The 19,184-nt window shown below is 41.6% G+C and overlaps 3 protein-coding genes across 6 annotated transcripts; 2 read left to right on the top strand and 1 right to left on the bottom strand.

Annotated features, from left to right (window-relative positions):
- Positions 1-412: 412 nt before the first annotated feature.
- Positions 413-5,563, top strand: nadk2 (NAD kinase 2, mitochondrial). 2 transcript variants are annotated; one of them, XM_076979435.1, is made up of 12 exons: positions 413-1,231; positions 1,490-1,578; positions 1,702-1,790; positions 2,028-2,109; positions 2,207-2,290; positions 2,483-2,619; positions 2,959-3,043; positions 3,202-3,345; positions 3,453-3,508; positions 3,757-3,810; positions 3,926-4,049; positions 4,602-5,563. In XM_076979435.1, exons 1-12 carry the CDS (start codon positions 1,007-1,009, stop codon positions 4,735-4,737), a joined length of 1,305 nt encoding a protein of 434 aa, XP_076835550.1. In that variant the 5' UTR covers positions 413-1,006; the 3' UTR covers positions 4,738-5,563. The 2 variants fall into 2 exon arrangements, with proteins under 2 accessions (XP_076835550.1, XP_076835551.1); XM_076979436.1 differs by having other exon boundaries at positions 414-1,231; positions 3,250-3,345.
- A 27-nt stretch (positions 5,564-5,590) lies between these two features.
- skp2 (S-phase kinase-associated protein 2, E3 ubiquitin protein ligase) lies at positions 5,591-9,785 on the bottom strand. Its single transcript, XM_076979434.1, has 10 exons — positions 9,633-9,785; positions 8,676-8,911; positions 8,428-8,542; positions 8,202-8,345; positions 7,976-8,110; positions 7,645-7,743; positions 7,398-7,525; positions 7,093-7,144; positions 6,898-7,005; positions 5,591-6,792 (listed from the first exon to the last, which is right to left on the bottom strand). Exons 1-10 carry the CDS (start codon positions 9,734-9,736, stop codon positions 6,591-6,593), a joined length of 1,323 nt encoding a protein of 440 aa, XP_076835549.1. The 5' UTR covers positions 9,737-9,785; the 3' UTR covers positions 5,591-6,590.
- A 510-nt stretch (positions 9,786-10,295) lies between these two features.
- On the top strand, positions 10,296-18,930 carry lmbrd2b (LMBR1 domain containing 2b). 3 transcript variants are annotated; one of them, XM_076979431.1, is made up of 19 exons: positions 10,296-10,516; positions 10,962-11,011; positions 11,094-11,301; positions 11,397-11,509; positions 11,631-11,729; positions 11,856-12,023; positions 12,251-12,461; positions 12,628-12,702; positions 12,812-12,925; positions 13,048-13,231; positions 13,468-13,649; positions 13,880-14,013; positions 14,257-14,362; positions 14,562-14,659; positions 15,856-15,959; positions 16,053-16,099; positions 16,254-16,371; positions 16,453-16,573; positions 16,877-18,930. In XM_076979431.1, the coding sequence occupies exons 3-19, from the start codon at positions 11,128-11,130 to the stop codon at positions 16,938-16,940; spliced, it is 2,112 nt and encodes a 703-aa protein (XP_076835546.1). In that variant the 5' UTR covers positions 10,296-10,516; positions 10,962-11,011; positions 11,094-11,127; the 3' UTR covers positions 16,941-18,930. The 3 variants fall into 3 exon arrangements, with proteins under 3 accessions (XP_076835546.1, XP_076835547.1, XP_076835548.1); XM_076979432.1 differs by having other exon boundaries at positions 10,937-11,011; XM_076979433.1 differs by lacking the exon at positions 10,962-11,011.
- Positions 18,931-19,184: the final 254 nt, after the last annotated feature.

Below are 19,184 nucleotides of genomic sequence, written 5' to 3'. Positions count from 1 at the left end.
ACAAGAAAACGTAATGAAGCCCTGTCTTGTGTGTTATCAAAATCATGAACTAAAACCAGTTGCATCACTTATATTTTTAAAGCTAAATTAAATATGGATGACAATATTAACAATAAAGGCTACGTAGCCTGAGTAGAGTAACCAATGTTTTGATCATTTTTGACAATTGCAAACTCATCTGCAAACACAAGGTGTAAAATAAGAAACATGGGCTAATGTTCAGTGTCTCACTGCACAATCCCATTCTCAAGATCACAAAGTGCACTTTGTAATCCAGGCTACCTGCTATTAGACGAAAAAATGTGACTTTCCTTTCGTTTATTATTTATTTGTCTGCGCTTACGTAATCGTTCGTCGCCTGCGTACACGCGCGCGCGCACACTGTAGTCCATACTGAATGACGTGAAAAGCACGCGCGCTACGTGCTTTAAACATGGCGGCGTTAGTGAGCGTGGGACGTACTTTTATTAGCACACGCTCGTAGTACGTCTAAAATTCAGGAAGTATCGTCTATGACAATAACACTCACGCTTTATGTCGAGACGTTGCTTTATTGGACACTTACGGGAGGATGTAATAAAGTGGGTGCAGATGTAAAGGGAGAAACCGTCCTGAACCTGTTCCTGCGACTTCAGATTAGCTAGTCCTCCAGCTCACCCGTGTTAGGCCAGCCGAGTCATTAGCTGTGTGTGTGTGGCCAAAGAAACTGTTTCTGTATTTCATGTTTATGCTCGTCTATTACAAATCGATAGTCGTTGCATGCTTGCTACATCTCTTGACTGTGTTTTGGAGTTCACACTTGAACTGAGCCTCTACTTCTATAGGCACCTGTCATGAAATTAGAGAGTCCCCTGCCAGCCCCGTGTGGAGTGGGGTGGTAGTGTCAGGACACGAAGGCATCCAAACTTTGAATGATCTCATCAAACCGGTTTGCTGAACTTTCGCCAGCTAGGTGGACAGTCTTCGATTTTGTTTAGTCGGTCAGTGGCGTATTTTTGTCTGTAGAATGACATCCTGGACTTTAAGGAACTTTCTCAGCCATGGAAATGCAGCTGTGAGTTGTTGTAGTCGCCTTTATTTTCATCAGACCGGTGTGTGTAAAGTTGCGTGTCAAGCTGAAACCGGCTTCAAACCTTCAAAAGTTGCAGTTGTGACAAAGACCACGAGGTATGAATTTGAGCAACAGAGATATTTCTATGCAGAGCTGTCAGAAGAGGAGCTTAAACAACTGGTTAGTACGCTCAAATGTTATATGGATGATCATATATTTACAAGGAACACATCCATAGGTACATGCTAAAGGTTTCTGTTGAATGTGTCATTTTTATGGTGTTTTTAAAATTTGAACTAAAACAAAACAAATATTTTAAGTGTAATAATCTTGGCCAGTCACATGTAGGCACAAATCTGATAAGCCAGGCTGTTATCGCTGCATGTGTATCTGTTTCCTGTGTTTGGCACCGTTTTGTTAAAGAATTTGTATTTACAGCTTGCCTTGAAAGGATCCAGTTACTTTGGGCTTTTAGAAAGACACAACATACACACCCACAATGTTGGACATATTGTGGACAATCTACAGTAAGCAATGAACATTGCAATATGTCAAATTGTTGATATTGATGAAAATGCTTAAGGTATTGTTTGGATTTTTTTTTATGAGAAACACTGAAATTAATTTTCAATGTTTTTATTTTTTTCTAGAAAAGAAGGTATTGAGGTACGAGTTGTTAAGAGACGAGAGTATGATGAAGACACAGTGAGATGGGCAGATGCAATCGTGTCTGCTGGAGGTTCGTTATTTCCTGCTAATACCTGATGGTTCTACGAAGTAGCATGAAACAGGAAAGGTCAGGTTGAAACGGGAAGGTTAAAGGGGAGGAACATACAGGCATGGCGTAACACAAAGACCCTTTAGCCACCATTATATTTCAATTCCTCTTTAAGCAGATATGGGTGCTTGTTTACTTTGGACTGTGCAACAATTTTGGCTTCCAGTCAGTTTTGTGTTCTCCCTCTTTCCTTTTTAGGTGATGGCACAATGCTGCTAGTTGCCAGTAAAGTGTTTGATAAAAACAAACCTGTGATAGCAGTTAATACTGACCCAGAAAGGTAAAAAAACAAAAAAAAAACAAGCAGCACATTAAATTAGGACTTTTCCCTTTTAAGTCAACTGTGACATATTGTGATCTGTTTTCTTTTTGTAAAGGTCAGAGGGCCATCTCTGCTTGCCTGTACGCTACACACATGCATTTTCTGATGCATTACAAAAACTCAGGAAGGGGGACTTCAGGTGCGTCTCCCGATTTCTCCGATGGTTTCAGACTTGGCTCTTGTTAAGCATATGACATTGTTCCCTCACTTTGCAAATACCCTCTCTTAAAGCGAGCAGTGTTCTTAAGCAGCCCTGCTCACATCCAGGTGTTGAGGCTGGGTTGTGTTTTGCTGGAAGACGCGTGTTGTTCAGATCTCTCTCCCCGTGCAGTTGGCAGTGGCGTCAGCGGATCCGCATGCACCTGGAGGGCACGGGGATCAACCCCACCCCAGTGGACCTGCACGAGCAGCAGCTGAGTCTGGAGCAGCACAGCAAGGCACACCGTGTCACCACCGAAGCCCAGCGCAGTAGGACTCACACTCACACCCCCACCCTCCTGACCCCAAGAAGATTTACACACTTACTGCTAGTTTGGGGCACTCTACTGCTGCACTTTGAAGTTGAAATAATAGAATAATTATTAAAAGATAATTAAATGAATCGGTTCAGAAACTTCTTTAATTACTAGTGTGAAGGTCAGAACTTCAAATGTTAGCATAAACATTGCTATAGTGTGTTAGCTGTAGGCCAGGTAAATAGCAGAATTGTTTCTACATGGTGTTTTTCCTCGTGTGTTTATAAAAGATGTATTATACAGACAAACAACAAAAATGAGTCACTGAGGCAACATGTTGTTTTCAAAACAGGTGCAACACACAATTACACAACACCATGCCTACTTCCAGTCAGAGGACTCAATGAAATCTTCATCGGAGAGTCCCTCTCCTCCAGGTATGTTAGCCAGCCATGACAGTCTCCGTTCTCTTAACTTGTTTTCATGTATGCAGTCAGTTTGTCCCTTATGCATGTAGTCTCATGTAGCCCGTGTCCTCCTCACCTCACCTGCCCTCGCCCATCTCCCCTTTCTTGTGGATCTCTGTCTGCCACAGGGTGAAGTATAAATCCTTCAAACCCCATCTTACCCTCTCGCACCATAGGGCTTCCTACTATGAGATCTCCATCGATGATGGCCCATGGGAGAAACAGAAGAGCTCAGGACTAAGTATTTGCACTGGAACCGGATCCAAAGCGTGGTATGTGAGGGCATCTTCTCACTGCTGGTGTAATTCATATTTTGCCAAACATGCTGATTTTGTTAAATATCCTGCTAACTGCTTTATTTTCTTGTGTTTGAATGCAGGTCTTATAATATTAACAAGCTGGTGGCTCAGGCGGTGGAAGATGTCCTTAGAATAGGTATGAACAGAATGAAAACCGCAGACTGGAAATGGCTTTCTAGCGATTCTGTGTAACTGTCATGTAGCGTTTGATGGTCTCCATGTTGTAAATAGTGGTGTGTGTTTATCCATTGCATTTAATGCATATTAGAGGAGGATGCTGATGAGACCTTTACTCTCCCTTAGCAATAAGAAAACAGAAACTAAAACAAAAATGTTACCATTCACAACTTAGAATTAACCATCATTCAAATATCCTTATCATAGGTAAAACAAAAACTGGCTTGAATATTCCACTAAACCAGGAAGTCATTGAAAGTGGTGAGAACAACCTTTTCCTTTTTGCTGTTAGAAAATGAATGTTTTGTTACTTCGTTATATGCTAAATATTTTAATAGCTAAGTCTTGTGACCGTCATTCTTTGGGATTTTTGTAGTGACTGAGGCATACAACGAGTCTCTCATCTTCAGTCCAGAAGAAAAAAAAGTTTTCTTCAGTGTCAGGGAGCCAATTGTTAACAGAGTATTTTCTAATAGTCGCCAAAGAGGGTTTGCAAGCAAGTGAGTATTGCTGTGTATACTGAAATGATATATATATACATTAAACTGTTTTTCTTATATTATACAATTATATTATAATATTGTAATGTATTATTTTATTATAAAATTATACAAAGAACTAAAGTAACGTGACAATGTTATTCTTTAAATCACTAATGTTCAGGATTAATCATTTCAGAAACGTGACTAAATGGAAGTTTGGGCACACTTAAAACATCTGGTGTGTCTACCTGCTGTTTCTGTTGCATTGCATTTGGAACATAATTTTTTGTTCCAAAAAGAAATATCATATGGTGTAACCCCCCAATATTGGACATTGCAGCACTGCATATTTGCAACACTAACTATGGGTCTAATATTCTTGCTAAAGAAAACCAATGATGAATCCCAAGTGTTATCAAATGTGTTTTCACCAAATCTGGTTTATTGGATTAGGTTTGGACCTGAAAATTACAAGATTGATCTCCAGGAATAGAGCTAGGCACCTAGTTTGTTAAAGGTTTATTAACGCTTATAATAATCATGTTGATTGTTCATGTTTATTACTTCAAGGTTATGTGTCCGCTCAAGATGCTGGGATGCTTGCATGGTGGTGGATGGGGGAACATCCTTTGAGTTTAATGATGGAGCAATTGCAACGATCAGTTTACACAACGAGGACCTGCTAAGAACTGTTATCCTTGATTGAATGTCTGGTTACTAAACCATCACACTTTTTTTCTGGTGTTGGACATGTATTACTGCTTTCAAGCTTGGGTTGGAGATCACCACTGACACATGGCCAAAGCTAGCTTAGTTTTTCATTTGTGTTCTAAGTAAAATGCTGAACTGAAGGAGTTTTACAGCTCTGGTAAAATGTGTTTTTTTTCCTAGCTTGACTGCCATCCTTGGAAAGATATTTTACGTTTTCAGCAGGAACTGGTGTGTGGGTAATGTCACACATGCCATAGTGTTAATACATTTTGCAAGTGGTTCCATTTGCATATTCAGCCTTTGCAGTCCTTAAATGAATCTACTTGTAGTTATACCTACATACATTATATATGTACATGGTAAACTTGGAACAATCAATCTTTATGCTTGAACACTCATGGTTATGAACTCCATTTTGCATTTCAAACACTACCGCGCCAAGGTTGATTCAAGTGACCAGGGAAACAAACTTTTGTTGTAACGTTTAAACAATTTAGTGGCCATGAATACCGAGGGGGATCATGTTACTCAGTGTTCTTGTATTATCAAACAAAAAACGGGTGGAAGAATGTTCGGTTGGCAGGTCAGAGTATTAAAGTGCTTATTTTGATTAATGGCCGGCATGGTTTCTTGGAGAGATTGCAGCACTAGAATGTCTTTGTTTACTTCATTAAAACGTCAAATGTTGGAACCTGTCTGGAATCATTTCTAGGACCTGCAGTGATTACCCTTGGTTCCCCCAGTGGACAGCAGTATAGCAAGAATTTCAGAAAAAAATAAATACAAAGCAGAATATTTATTTTAAATGAACACAAACTCCAATAAAAATAATGTATCAGTTCTCATTAGAAAAGTCAATCATTCAATATTCTCACAAAGGGTCAGAAAATACCAACAGATTTCAAGATTTCAGATATTTGGTCACAAACACTTGACATTTTTAAAATGTGAAACTATCTCTTTAAGAAGGGCTTCGGTGCAGTTAAATTAATTACACTTTTGCAGATTCTGTGCAGAATGTTTGCGTTGTTACTTAATGCATCAGTAACTACTTAAACTGTCACGATTAGATAGGCAACATTTACTTTGTAACAAAATGTCCAACATGCTAGGTAAACGACTGCATAAAAAAATTTTGAATATTTGAACCCCTGGATTGGGGAGTATCCAAGCTAAATGTACAGGATGGATTTCACATTGTTTTCAGAATAATGCCATCATACCACCCAAGTCAGTAATTCAGCTTTAAGGACCAGGGTCCCTGCTTTGTGCATAATAAAGCATCCAAACTTGTGACTCGTGGTAAAAATTGTTATTTTTCACAGTGGTAATTGTAGTCTACTTAAGGAGACATTCAACACATTCTTGAACTAAACTGCTTCAATATATCAAGTCACTGTAGTTTCTCATTTGAATTCTTCACGAACATTGCAGGTCTAAAAACACAACCCAATAATATCTACAGTAATCTGCTCTTCCAAACGAGGGTACTCACATGCTGTATGATGTTCTGGGACTAAACATGATAAATGACCTCTTAAAACTACTGAAGTCATCATGTAAAAGTGATTACATAACTTTAACAAACCATTATCAAAACACTTTAACCAATGTTATTCATTGAACGGTAAGAATGATCATTTGAAAAGGCTAAAAAGGTTGAAAAATGTAAAAAGGTTGCAATAATGAATTTGGTCTAACATTTCCATTTTCTCTAAAACATCTATAAAAACATTTAATGAAGGTCACTAAAAAACGCCATCTCTTTCCAGTAGTCTTTTCAGACATCTTCATATTCTCCCATTAACTCAAATATGATTTATCTCAGAAATGTCCTGGGATAACAGGTTACGGTTTAAATACTAGCCGGCAGAGAATCCCCCAGATCGTACGGTCCTTCCTGCTAGCCGCAGTGGGCCGTGCTATTCTAGAGAACGGCTGGGTGTTGATCTGAATATGCTGCAATCCTTTACTGAGGATGGGCAGATAGCTATCCTGTATCAGGCCAAAGACCTCCAAGGTTTGTAGCTTTGGAAATTTCTCAAAATCTCTGTAATGGAAAGAAAGACACACTGTAGATACACTGAAGAAAAGTACTCAGTATTTTTTAAAATGGCCATTGCTGTACAGTACACCAGTGTGCATGTGATCTTACATGAGGGCAGCTGGGTGGATTTGGTAGCAACGGCTCAGGGCTAAATGCCTCAGTGAAGACAGCTGCTGTAGCAATGGGAAGGCATCCGTAGTCACAAGCACACTGTCACTGCAGCGAAAGAGAGTAGCGTCAAAACCCAGACATCCAAACGGGATTTAACCTGCCCACAATCTTCCTTCTCTAATCGGTCATTACCTCAGATCGCAGTCTGTTAGATGTGGGCATCTCTCCACTAGCTCCTTTACATCTAATGCATGGAGGGAAAAGGAAATTACTCTGCACCTCTAGTATTGCTCCAATTCAGATTCATGTGTTTTAAAATCTAATATTATTATATAATAAGGAAGTCAACATCTCTAAAATAATGGGCCTATATGTGAAGGTTTTGTAACCAATTGGGGGAACGAATAGTTTTGCCACTCATCCAAGTACTTCAGATGTTACAATAAGTAAAATATCTATTATGTAAACCATTAACGTTAATCACCAATCTTCCTTACCTTCCATTGTCAGATTTTGCCTGTAACCACTGATATTGAGTTGAGTAACACTGGACGGAATATTGTTAGCGATGGCCTGAACGTGCTGACTAGTGAAGTCGCACCAAGACACATTCAGCTCTTCAAGCCTGGATCAGTCAGGAGAGAGGAGAAAGCACTGAAGGGCTGCGGTGTTACACAACCTGCATCTGGACCATTTCAGTCTCAACAGCATGCTGAAGACACTCATGTGGACACTTTGTCTTACAGGGTGCAGGATTTAAGCATCTCAGCCAGAGAATCAGCGGAGAAGCCAGAGCAGCCACACAAATTCAGCCGGACGAGCTCTACATTCTGAGCCAAAGATCTGAAAAAGGAGGCAGGACGCGAAAAGTGGAAATAATTATCGTCCACAAAATGAGATGCAACTATATCTTCAGGTCTTCATAGGTCGATTTTAAACTAATTTCCATACATAAAAATAAGCTATAAATAATGTCAACACAAACACCCTTCATAATCAAAACATTAAAGTGTGAGTCTCAGGAATAGTTGTTTTTAGATAAGGACATTTTCGTGATCAGTTTAGGAGGACATACTGTAAGATGCTGTCAGAAAGTATCAGCCCCTCGAGACTGAGACTCTGTAGCTGCCTGCAGCGGGACAAAATGTCCTCCAGAACAGAAGTCTGTATGGTACAGCTGGATAAGTCCATATGCTTGACACGAAGAAGTCTGACGGACACAGGAATGAATTGAATTAAAACAATGCAAAGCGACCAAGATACAAGCTGAGGATGCATTTAAAGACAGAGCTGCAACTCACCCAGTGTTTTTAAAAGCGGGTTGACCGATGCAGGTATGCGGACAGCGCAGTCTCAAGACTCCAGCTGAGAGCACCTGGCCAAGCTCTGCATCGAGCTGAGCTTTACCCACCAAGTCCACGCTGTGCCACAAGGACTCGTCCATACTGAAAGGTATATATATTTTTTATACACACACGTGCAGAAGAGAGGAAACAGAAAACAAGAAACCAATGGTATGAAACTCACGCCAGTCGTTGCCAGCGCTTACACACGCGGGATGTCCGGAGGAGGTCTTGCAGCGAGAGACGAGAGAATATTCCCAGAAGTAACTCATCTGGGAGACTGTCCCAGCACAGGACACCTGTACAAGATGGCAAAAAAAGAGAGATAGACAAAAATGAGTCACCGTTATTTATTCCACCCCGTTTACCCTTTCCTACATGCATCAATGCATGCATACGGAACAGCCAAACCTCGATCAGACCGAGACTCACTCGATGCGTCCCTGCTCTTCCTGGGACGTCTGGCGATGACGAACCCGTTCTCCTTGCCCTTGGCACAGGCGCGCGCCTGCTTGCGCGGGGGCGACCACTGCTGGATGAGCTCGTGCGGCGTGTTCTCGGCGGCCAGCCCGTCTCCGTACGGCGGACTCTTCCTCCTCTTCGTCTGGGACACGCTCAACAAAGAGCCCTCCAGATTCTCACTTACACACGGAAGCTCTTGAAGAGGCCTGGAAAATAAATTTTTGGAGGGAATAGATAGTTAGTTGAGGGGTGGGCTGCCCGCTAGCTACTTTCGCTAACCACAAATGAAAGCTTTAAGTTTGAGAAAAGACCCAATTCGACAGCGAGTTGGTCAGTTATGTGCAAAAATTCGCAAGACTGCTGGATATTTAACAAAATAGCCAAGTTAATACAGTAGTGAGGGGTGTGAGTGGCCAACTCAGCTAGCTAACTAACTTTTGAACTAACTAGAAACCTGGTGCCCGCCATATCGTGACCGGGGCTGGAGCTGAACTCCCTCTGATCGCGCCATCTCGACAGACGCGCACGGCACGACGCGAGAGAAACGTGGCACAATACACGAGCGATCATCGTGAAGTTATCTGCTCTAATATTTTATTTATAACACTTTTAAAATAGTTAGTTAGTTCTCACTGTTCTCGTGTACATGGCGCGCAAGTATAGCGTGAAGCTGAATAACCCAACTTCCTCTTAACCAGCAGCGTACCTCTACCTGCTCTTCTGCAGTTGTACTAAACATAAAAAAACACAGACGCTACAGGTTAAAAATAGATATATTTTTAAATAAATATTTGGAAAGGCCTCCTAGGTACCCCGTTAAGTTAGGCACCATAGCAAAGAGCAGAACACCAATCTGGCTGATTTAAACTAAATAACTAAATGCATAAATGGTCTCGATAGGCAGACGTTTCTGCAAATAATAATTACCTTTCGGCTGACATCATATTTACACAACAGACTACCGAGCGACTTTTCCGGCGGTAGACAGCAGCCTGGACGTAGATCCCCCCGATGTGTACAAGCGGGAGCATTTAAACCTGCGTCCTGACCGCCTCGCCCCGGCGCCACGCCATTGGCCGAGACTGCGGTGGGCGGAAATGACGCAATAACATTTTGGCGTCTGAGAACGTGAGTGGCGATATTTTCAGTGGCGACCCCTGTTGGCTGGGCGTGTTAGTGCACAGCAAAACATCGGGACCAAGAAATTATATATTTTGTTTACATATTTCACAGTTTTAGGAAGTATTAAAAGTAAAAAAGTAGTGGTTTAGTTGAACAATATAAGCAAACTAACATTTTAACATCTTAAGCAACACGCCTGATCTATTAATCAGTAGTTGCAGTCATAAAAATTAGTAAAATCACAAAATCAGTTTTCTTTAAATGTAGTAAAGTAAGATGTGAATATATGCACCACACCTTCCACTGCGTTTTAATGGGTCAAATCTTTTTCCCCACTTTTGTTAAAAATATAATACGCAGATAATAACGGATAATGTACAGATGTCATAATTTCACATATTTCACAAAAACTTCGTCTAAATACGATGGCATTGCTGAGTCAACCCCATTATGATTTCGGGCGCCTGTACGGCGCATGCGCGAACGCAGCGCAGCTAACGCTAGTTACGCTACTTAGCTCCTCAGTTTGGTAGCTAGGTGTCGTTTGTGCTTTTAGAAATACCGTCGTGATGGGTGAAATACAAATAACGTTGTTTTTGGAATAATCCTTCATTAACCGTGTCCTTTAGTGAGCAGTAAAACGGGATATTGCCATTTAAGCAGCATTTATATCTTTCAATACAGCTGAGGTACGAGCAGTCATACATATTACTTTGTATTGTATGTGTACCCAAACAAACATGATGATGGACACGATAGATTAAATATGTGATTTTTTCACAGGTTGTTGGTAATGTAAGTGTTGCAGTGCTGTAATGAAACTGTTAGCTAGCTAAAATATATGTCGTAGATCATTGTAATGTATCATGGTGTGCTATTAGGGTTTCTTTTTTTTATAGAGGCATTGTTTACACAGTAGGTCAACCAGTTTAGATCAATTAGCATCGCCTTACATTTAAAGAGCAAGCTCATTTTAAAACGACAACAGTACATTTATATTGTCTGGTAGGAAACATTCATGCATTAAAATTAAATGAATGCTAAAATTAAAATGTGAACACTAGACTAAGCTCTGGGATAAGATGACTTATTTCTGTCTTATAATGAAGAAATAACAAAGAGGGGTTTTGTCAGGGGCCAGTGGTTTGGAGTCTCGAGGCAAAAGTTGCAGCTAATTACTTCATGTAAGTGAAGATTTAACATGGTCACGTGTTCTATGTTGTATGCAAGCGATTTGTGGCTTATGCCTTCCCACATATGTACCAGTGTTCATCAGTCCCGAGGACTGCAGTGGAGGAGAATGAGTGGAGCTGAGCTTGGGATAGAGGTAGCAGTCGTCTTTTTTCTGGCACTGTTCCTTCTGCACCGTTATGGAGACTTCAGAAAGCAACAGCGCATGGTTCTCTTTGGCACACTGTTGGCCTGGTATTTGTGCATTCTCATCGTCTTCATCCTCCCACTGGATGTCAGCACGGTTTGTGCAGTCCACTCTTCAAAATCGATGTGCTCGTATAATAGTTTTGTGGTGTATACAGCTTGGAACAGTGTAAGTTTGATTGTATATTTCAGACAATATACAAACAGTGCGTAAAGGACCATGAAGAACATGCTCCTTCACTATCTGTGGGCCCAGGAATCTTCAACCAGACAAAAGGAAACATGTCTGTCCCTCCCGCTATGAGGTTTGTCTTCATTCTGCCTGGGTCTTACGTCTGTCACCTGTCTGCTGTAGAGAGGGCCTACATAGACACACAAGAAGAAGTGAAGAAGAACATCAATTCGTTTTTTTGTTTTTCCACATAGCCTTCCAAAGGTGTGTCACAAGCCGTGGGGCTACATTCCAGATGGGATCATGCCTGTGTTCTGGAGGGTTGTGTATTGGACCTCACAGTGTCTCACGTGGTGAGAAGCTGTTTCCTTATAAATGATCTCAATCCATTATGGGCTTGCTTGATCTTTTGCATATATTATGCTGTGTGATTGGCGCCTGATGCGTGCTTTGACATGTCTGCATACATGTGTTTCCAGGCTTCTTCTGCCCTTCATGCAGTCCTACGCTCGATCGGGAGGCTTCTCCATCACAGGCAAAATAAAGACAGCTCTGATCGAAAACGCCATCTACTATGGAACCTACCTGTTCATATTTGGCTCACTCCTCATCTACGTGGCAGTGCATCCTCAGTGGCACCTCACGTGGTGAGTGTTTGAGTGGTGAGTGTTTGAGTGTTTGAGTGGTGAGTGTTTGAGTGGTGAGTGTTTGAGTGGTGAGTGTATGGCTGTGTTTGAGCGGTGAGTGTATGGCTGTGTTTGAGCGGTGAGTGTATGACTTGTGTTTGAGCGGTGAGTGTATGACTCGATGCAGCACCACTCTAGTTTGTGATTGAGCTCTAACGTTTGTGTCTTGTGTGATGCCGCATAACCAGGTACGAGCTGCAGACCATAGGTATCACAGCAGCCAACACCTGGGGCCTTTTCCTCCTGGTACTACTGATGGGTTACGGCTTGGTGGAAATCCCGCGCTCCTACTGGGAAGCTTCTCGCCAGGGACACCTGCTGATCAAGACCTACTTCAAAGCTGCCAAGCTGATGGCTGAGAAAGCAGATGCAGAGGAGAACCTGGAGGACGTGATGGAGGTGGGAGAGAAGAAGGTTCAAACCTGGTTCAGTAGAGGACCACAGGGGCCTGGAGCTCATCCCAGCAACATATGGTGCAAGGCGTGCGTGGTGAAACTTGAATTTTGTGATTTTCCACAACTGAGTGATCTTTTTACTTTTTTTTCTTTTTTATGTTTTATTTTAGGAGGTGAGAAAAGCCAATGAATCCATAAAATATAATCACCCTTTCAGGAAATACATTGACACGATCCTTAGGAAGGTAATCGGAGAAAATGTGAAGGAACATATCAGAGAAATGTGGGGGAAATTATATCCACCATGAACAATCAACAGTGAAGTGAATGTTGTGACTGTGCTTTCTGTTCAAGTGCCCTGTTGAATATCAAGAGAAGATGGGCAGGAATATGGACGACTACGAAGATTTTGATGACAAACAAAACACTTATCCTAGTGAAAGGAGCCTAGAGAAACTTCACAAGCAGGTGTGGGAAAACAAACTCTTCTATTCTACTTTCAGACACTTATTTGTGGAATTCAGGTCATTATTATTTATTATTATTTCTATACACACATATTTATGCTAATCTTTTTTTTCTTTCATTAGGTGATTTATGCTGTACAGAGGAATAATCGAACACGTGTTCAGTGGCAGATTCTCCTTGACCAGGCCTTCCATCTGGAGGACGTGGCTAAAAACGAGACCAGTTTAACACACCAGTTCGTTCACAGTTTTGCTCCAGCGGAGCCTGCAGGCTGGTTTGGCCGTTACATCTACACCCCTACTGTAGGTTAGTGCGCCGGGTCCAGAGAGTCTTGGATGATTCAGATTTGTATGAGTGTAAGATGGTACACCCTCAAGATGGTACTCCAGGAGACACCTGTCAATCATCTGACCAAGCTGGTGCTAAGCTTCAGAATAGGCTCTGAGATGTTTCTGTGATGATGCAGATGATCAACCCTGCTTGTCCTCTCTCTATCTGTTCTTGTGTTCTTTGTACCTTTCTGTCGTATCTTTCTGTACTAGAGTGGTACTGGGAGTGCATGCTGAAGCAGTGGTTCTACCGTGGGCTGGCGGTTCTTCTCTCTCTCTTCTCCGTGGCGGTTGTCTGGTCTGAGTGCACCTTCTTCAGCACCCGTCCTGTCCTCTCGCTCTTTGCTGTGTTTATCCAGCTCGCTGAAAGAGATTACGACTACCTGTATATTGAGGTAAGCATATACAAGCCATGAGAGCTTATAGACTTGTAATATAATCAGATATTCTAACACAAAAGGAGCAAACTCTAGTTTAACTGAAATTCTAACCTGAACCTAATGACTTGTGAATGGGCAAATTCATGGTTGGTTTATTCTTCAGTGAGTTGGCCTGTATCCAGGAGGCCCGAGGGTATGTCTCTGTTTTTTCTTATGAAATTGCTGTTCTTCTTTTTGTCCTCTAGATGGCATGCTTCATCACAATCTTCTTCCTGTGCACTTGCGTGTACTCCACTGTATTTCGCATCCGTGTCTTCAACTACTACTACCTGGCCTCTCACCACCAAACCGATGCCTATAGCCTACAGTTCAGTGGCATGTAAGTTATCTGGATATAACTGAGAGAAACTGCAGTTCATGGTGTCGGAGAGGTTCCCTTTTAAAGGTGTTTCCACATGTAGTTCTTTTTAAAAGAATCAACTCAGTTTTGTTCAAGTGAATCAGAAAAGGAACCGTCTGCAGCTGGTCAGAAACCACGCTGTGGTCCAAGAAATGCCGTAACACTCTGTACTCGGTCTTGTGTGATGCCGAGCGTGCTGTAATGCCTCATCCTCTTCACCAGGCTCTTCTGCCGTTTAACCCCGCCCCTCTGTCTGAACTTCCTGGGACTGATCCACATGGACTCTGCTATCTCACACAAGGACAAGCAGCAGACCGCCTACACTTCTGTAAGTCTCCCCACCCACCACCGTCTGCCTCTCTATGGAGGTCATTGTAAAACATTAGGACCATCCCATCACGTGGAAGCCACTGTTCTTTATAAAATAAGTAGACCTGAAGTGCCACCATGCTTTGCCATCTTTTATAGAAACTAGATTTAACCATGAGTTTCCCCTCATGTTGTCCAGTGGTTCTGCTGTGTTTCAGATCATGGGTTCCATGAGGGTCCTATCGTTTATTGCCAATGGCTTTTATATCTATTACCCCATGCTGATAGTCATTCTTTGCATTGCCACATACTTCAGGTAAGTTTTTTTCCTCTCCACCTTGTTCTAAAAATGCTCAAAACAATGAGAAGGGTATAATGGACTATTCATTATTATGCAGACATTTGCAGCAACAGTTAATGTTATTATACTCTTTTGATCCTGTATCTTCTAACTTTGAGGCTGTGTTCACGTAAGCCAGGTTTCCATCCAAACCTTTCGAAAAAATAATGCGCAATTTCCAAGTTTCGGCAGAAAAAAATGCGAATTAAGCTTTGTTTCCATTCATTACAGTTATGCGAATAAACTTTGGATCACGTGAGAGGACGCCAAACAATAGTGGTTTTACGTCCATCTGGCAGTTACGCATTTTTGCATGTTGAGGTTTTGAAATATTTTTTTCTTTTTCTTTTCTATACATGGTGAAGTTAAATTAAATTTTTGCTCTCTCCAGAACTGTTTTTGTATGCATTTGCCATCTTTACATTGCGATCATGTACAGAACCACATGACTTGAGGCATGATATGTCATCGTTTATGCAAAAAACCCTTTTCCATCCAGTTTTTCCGAATTTTGGCGATGCGATAGTCTAACTTCAAAATGCGCAAAAACTCGGTGGATGGAAAACCCTCTATAGAAGATAGAAGTGCCCAAAAGTGCCCTAGTTTTATTTCTAGGCTATTCACAGTATCTTAATGTGACCTGTGCCTGACAATTGGTCAGATCAAGTTGAACAGATGAACAGATCAAGCTTCTTAGACTGAATCTGCATATGCAAATGAGCAGTGCTTCACGTGGCATGACAGTGATCAACACATGTATATGCTAATATAAACTCCTCCCACCAATTTGTAAGAACATGGCATGCCACACGGTTCTTGGTCTTAGTAATGATTAGATAGCAAATGTGGTTAACAAAAATAGACCACACAATAGTTGTCTAGCTATCCTGCCACTGAAATCCACACTCACTGTTGTTGAGTGTTTTCATGAAATATCGAGTTTATTGATGTAAAAGTTGCATGATTTCCAGTCTGACTGTTAAGCCCAAGTCACAATGCTGTGTATTAGATACATATTGGGTCCTAGTATCACATATGAAAGTGGCCCAAATCGAAATTGAAAAACGATCCAAATGACAAATCTGTGTCACGCATTGAGAAAATAAGACCAGACTTGTCCACATGTCCCTGCTGTGTGAACGTAGCCTTACACGTATCTGATTTGTGGGCAGCCTTGGCACCCGCTGTCTGAACCTCCTGGGCTTCCAGCAGTTTATGGGAGATAATGAATTGACTTCAGACTTGATCGATGAAGGCAGGGAGCTACTACGTCGTGGTGAGTTTTGGGAGGTCGGGGGGAAAATTATGTTGAGTGGTTATCCGGACGGGGTGAAGAAGCCTGATCCTCCATAATTTGCTTTGGATTCAGAGAGAAGAAAACGGCAGCGTATAGAGGATGGGGAGAACAGGAGACGGGTGAGTTCGTTTCTCTGTCACACCCCCCCACCTTGTTCTAAAACAGCATTGAAGGGTTTAATTTTAACCAGCTAATGGGAAGACCTGGTTACAATGGAGCAGGAAAGCCTGAACTGACCTGTGAAATTCTTGGCACTCCTTTTTTGTTTGGCAGGAATGGAGAGAACGCTACGGGCATCAGCAGGATGAGGGAGCGTCCCGCAACAGGCCCTGCATCTCCGAGATGAAGGAAACCAATTACGCCGAGACACTCGGTGCCAACGCAAACAGACGTATGGCTTGTGCCTTGAGCCTCGTTTGTAGCTGTGTGTGCTGATATGGAGGCTGTTAGCGCCCTGCTTCTTTCTCCACAGAAGCCAAATACTCTCGCGGTGGCGTCCACTCGGAGAGGAACAGCGTGGAGCTCCTGCAGGACGCCGAGCCCTTGGACTTCAACGCGGAGACTCTCACAGAAGACCCGCTGGATGCAAGCAGGTTAGGCAGACGGCCCGTTTTGTCAGTGTTCTAATCGGGTTTGGAGTTATTCTCTTCCTGACCATTGGGCGATTGAGTATTTCTCTATTGTGTGTGAACATTGTCACAAATGCAGCTGACGCTTGGTGTCATTTAACACGCGGCTGCTGGAACGTGTAGATGTGTGCTGATATGAGCGCACATGCTGCAAAGGCCAATCTCCAAGCCTTGTTTACTTTTTTACAGCTGTGTAGTCACCATCATATCTCATGGTTTCTCTTACAAATGGCGCTCGAGTTCCCCCTGCCTCTCTCTGCTCTCTAGGCATGCGGGAGGGAGGTACCTGTCAATGTCTTCCTCTCAGAGCCGAATCTTTGACGACGTGTGAAAGACGAGCCAGGCGGAGGACAGGAGAGGGGGCAGTAGTGAGGTGTTTGTCTCCTGCTGGGTCGAACCTTCACTTAAGCAGCGCTTCTGGATTGTCAAGGTGTCTGTCTGCTCTGAATGGAGAACGTTGCAGTACCTTAAGAAGACACAACGGGCATGGGGTGTTTCCATGCACTCATGTTTTACTGTTGATGTATCCCTGAATGTAACATTATGTACCTGTCGGTTTTGTGTGGAACATACATATACACACACACGCACATCGCAAGTGCCACACCACTGTCAGCTTGCTGCATGTGAATAATGGAATTGTCTCAGTCCACCAGAGTAGCTCTTTGTTTCAGGTATTAAAGGACAGTTACTGTACAAACCTGAACGGCCATAACACTGACTCATGCCAAGCATGGCCCTTTTTATAGGTAATCTAAAAAAAACTTGATCAACCTCATCATGATTGCATATTCATGTACTGCCGAAGCATGAAGCAATGAACATTAACTTGGACTATGTTATATCCTTAGTCTTGATTTTTCAACTGAACTGTTTTATTATAAAGCAAGATGATGCAGGGGGTTGAACAGATTCCTCGGGCCTGATTTCTGCAATCCACCACTTTGTAGAGCTTACAGTTCATTTGAGATAACGATTATGATAAGGACTTTGAGAATATTGAGAAAGGTGTTTAATATCTTGATCTATCTATCTCTTGGGTAGAGGATGATTGTGATGAGTGTATTTTCATGGAAGTAACTGGAGTGTGAACCTGCTGATGTGGGTTTGGTCTGAAGGTCGTGCATTAAAGGAGGAGATGCAGGAAGTTGAGCTTGTTTTCATAATTCATCCATGTCAAAAACTGCTTCCTTAGTGCACATGTACATTTATTGTCTTTATTTGACAAGTATTTTTAACCCTGTAGAACTACAGGCTGTTGGTTTGTAGACAAGGGATTGTGGGTAGTGTGCAACTCCAAAATTATCTTTGCCAGGTGCAGAGTTAAAAAAAGAACTAATCACACAGTGTGATACTGCAGTTTTTTTTTCAGGTGTCCACACACAGACAGTGGATTTGTATTTTTTTTTATGTTGATATTCTTTTTATGGATATCTAAAGTTGTTTTGAAGACATACTGTACCTCAGCTGTTGGGTTGTTCTTGTTTGTGCTGTGTGTCAGGATAGTGATAAGTGGCTTTGTGTTAATTATTATGGTGACGTGTCCACACCAAAAGAAGGGACCTTTTGAGGATTGTGTTAAATGCCATTTTTCCATTGCTTTAAGTAATGCAAGAGTGAAATTCAAACTACTGGTTGTGTGAACGAAATATTTATGACATAGTTGTGTAAACGTATGTTATATTAGAGAAAGGTTACAGTTGTTTGGTTGATGAAAGTAGAGGTTGTCTTCCCTCCCTTTCTCCTTTTATTTTAATGACTAACATGGCGCTTTGTCAGAATTGCAATGTAGTACCTTAGCTGTCAGCAACACTTTTCTATGCCATAGGCTTTAAAGATGGCCTGATCCCAGGAGAATGTCATTTCTAAGAGAATTTAGAGTTCTTTTCACATATGTATACCTCAGTTCAGTTCACGTTTGTCATCATGTCTATACTACGGAATCTGTTAAAATGCTCTGAATCTGGTAAAACCTGCCAATGAAGCACGTTTAAATTTCCAAAAAGTGTCTCTTCTCAGAAAAAGTTTTGAGATTTAAGACAAATTCACACTGCAATGTTCTGCCCTCACTGCGTTCTTATTTACAAAATATTTTTCTTGTTTCATTCCTTGGTTCACTGCACATTTCAGAGAATACTGTATTGATTTTTGCTATTTATCGTAATTAGTAAGACAATGATAATGTTTTTTATCTAGTGTGAAAATGTTAATTATGACCACATCCTTCTGATGAGATTGTTATGATTGATTACCCGGTGTTGGTCTTCAGTGTTTTTTAATAGTTGCACCACACAATATATATATATATATTATATATAATATATTAAGAATACCTAATGCTTAATTGTGAAGTTGTCAATAAAAGAAAAAAGCAATGCTTTATGTGTGTGTGTTTTATGTGAAAAGAGTGCTGTTATAGCTTATGTTGTAATCAGAGCTTTGACAAAAAATTGAGACTTGCTGATGAGACTAAGTGTCATTTTGCTTGTACAGCTGGTAACATATAGTCCAAAGAAGGAGGAAGGGAGGAGATTTCGTACCAGCCTGAATATATAAGGGTACAGCCCCAGCTCAT

The sequence above is a fragment of the Brachyhypopomus gauderio genome, chromosome 18, assembly GCF_052324685.1.
Source record: "Brachyhypopomus gauderio isolate BG-103 chromosome 18, BGAUD_0.2, whole genome shotgun sequence".
NCBI lineage: Eukaryota > Metazoa > Chordata > Actinopteri > Gymnotiformes > Hypopomidae > Brachyhypopomus > Brachyhypopomus gauderio.
Note: the sequence above shows the minus strand (reverse complement) of the source record. Positions and strands in the feature narration are given on the sequence as shown.

What these genes read in the sequence shown, in the direction of transcription:
- skp2 (XM_076979434.1), bottom strand. Translation starts at nt 9,736, where the DNA reads ATGCTCCCGCTTGTACACATCGGGGGGATCTACGTCCAGGCTGCTGTC. An exon ending in GAAGAGCAGGGACGCATCGA is followed by an intron (nt 8,543 to 8,675) that starts GTGAGTCTCGGT and finishes CATCTTGTACAG; the next exon opens with GTGTCCTGTGCTGGGACAGT. An exon ending in CTAACAGACTGCGATCTGAG is followed by an intron (nt 7,006 to 7,092) that starts GTAATGACCGAT and finishes CTTTCGCTGCAG; the next exon opens with TGACAGTGTGCTTGTGACTA.
- lmbrd2b (XM_076979433.1), top strand. Translation starts at nt 11,128, where the DNA reads ATGAGTGGAGCTGAGCTTGGGATAGAGGTAGCAGTCGTCTTTTTTCTG. An exon ending in CAGGGAGCTACTACGTCGTG is followed by an intron (nt 15,960 to 16,052) that starts GTGAGTTTTGGG and finishes CTTTGGATTCAG; the next exon opens with AGAGAAGAAAACGGCAGCGT. An exon ending in ATGGGGAGAACAGGAGACGG is followed by an intron (nt 16,100 to 16,253) that starts GTGAGTTCGTTT and finishes TTTGTTTGGCAG; the next exon opens with GAATGGAGAGAACGCTACGG.
- nadk2 (XM_076979435.1), top strand. Translation starts at nt 1,007, where the DNA reads ATGACATCCTGGACTTTAAGGAACTTTCTCAGCCATGGAAATGCAGCT. An exon ending in AAGAGGAGCTTAAACAACTG is followed by an intron (nt 1,232 to 1,489) that starts GTTAGTACGCTC and finishes TTGTATTTACAG; the next exon opens with CTTGCCTTGAAAGGATCCAG. An exon ending in CTCAGGAAGGGGGACTTCAG is followed by an intron (nt 2,291 to 2,482) that starts GTGCGTCTCCCG and finishes CTCCCCGTGCAG; the next exon opens with TTGGCAGTGGCGTCAGCGGA.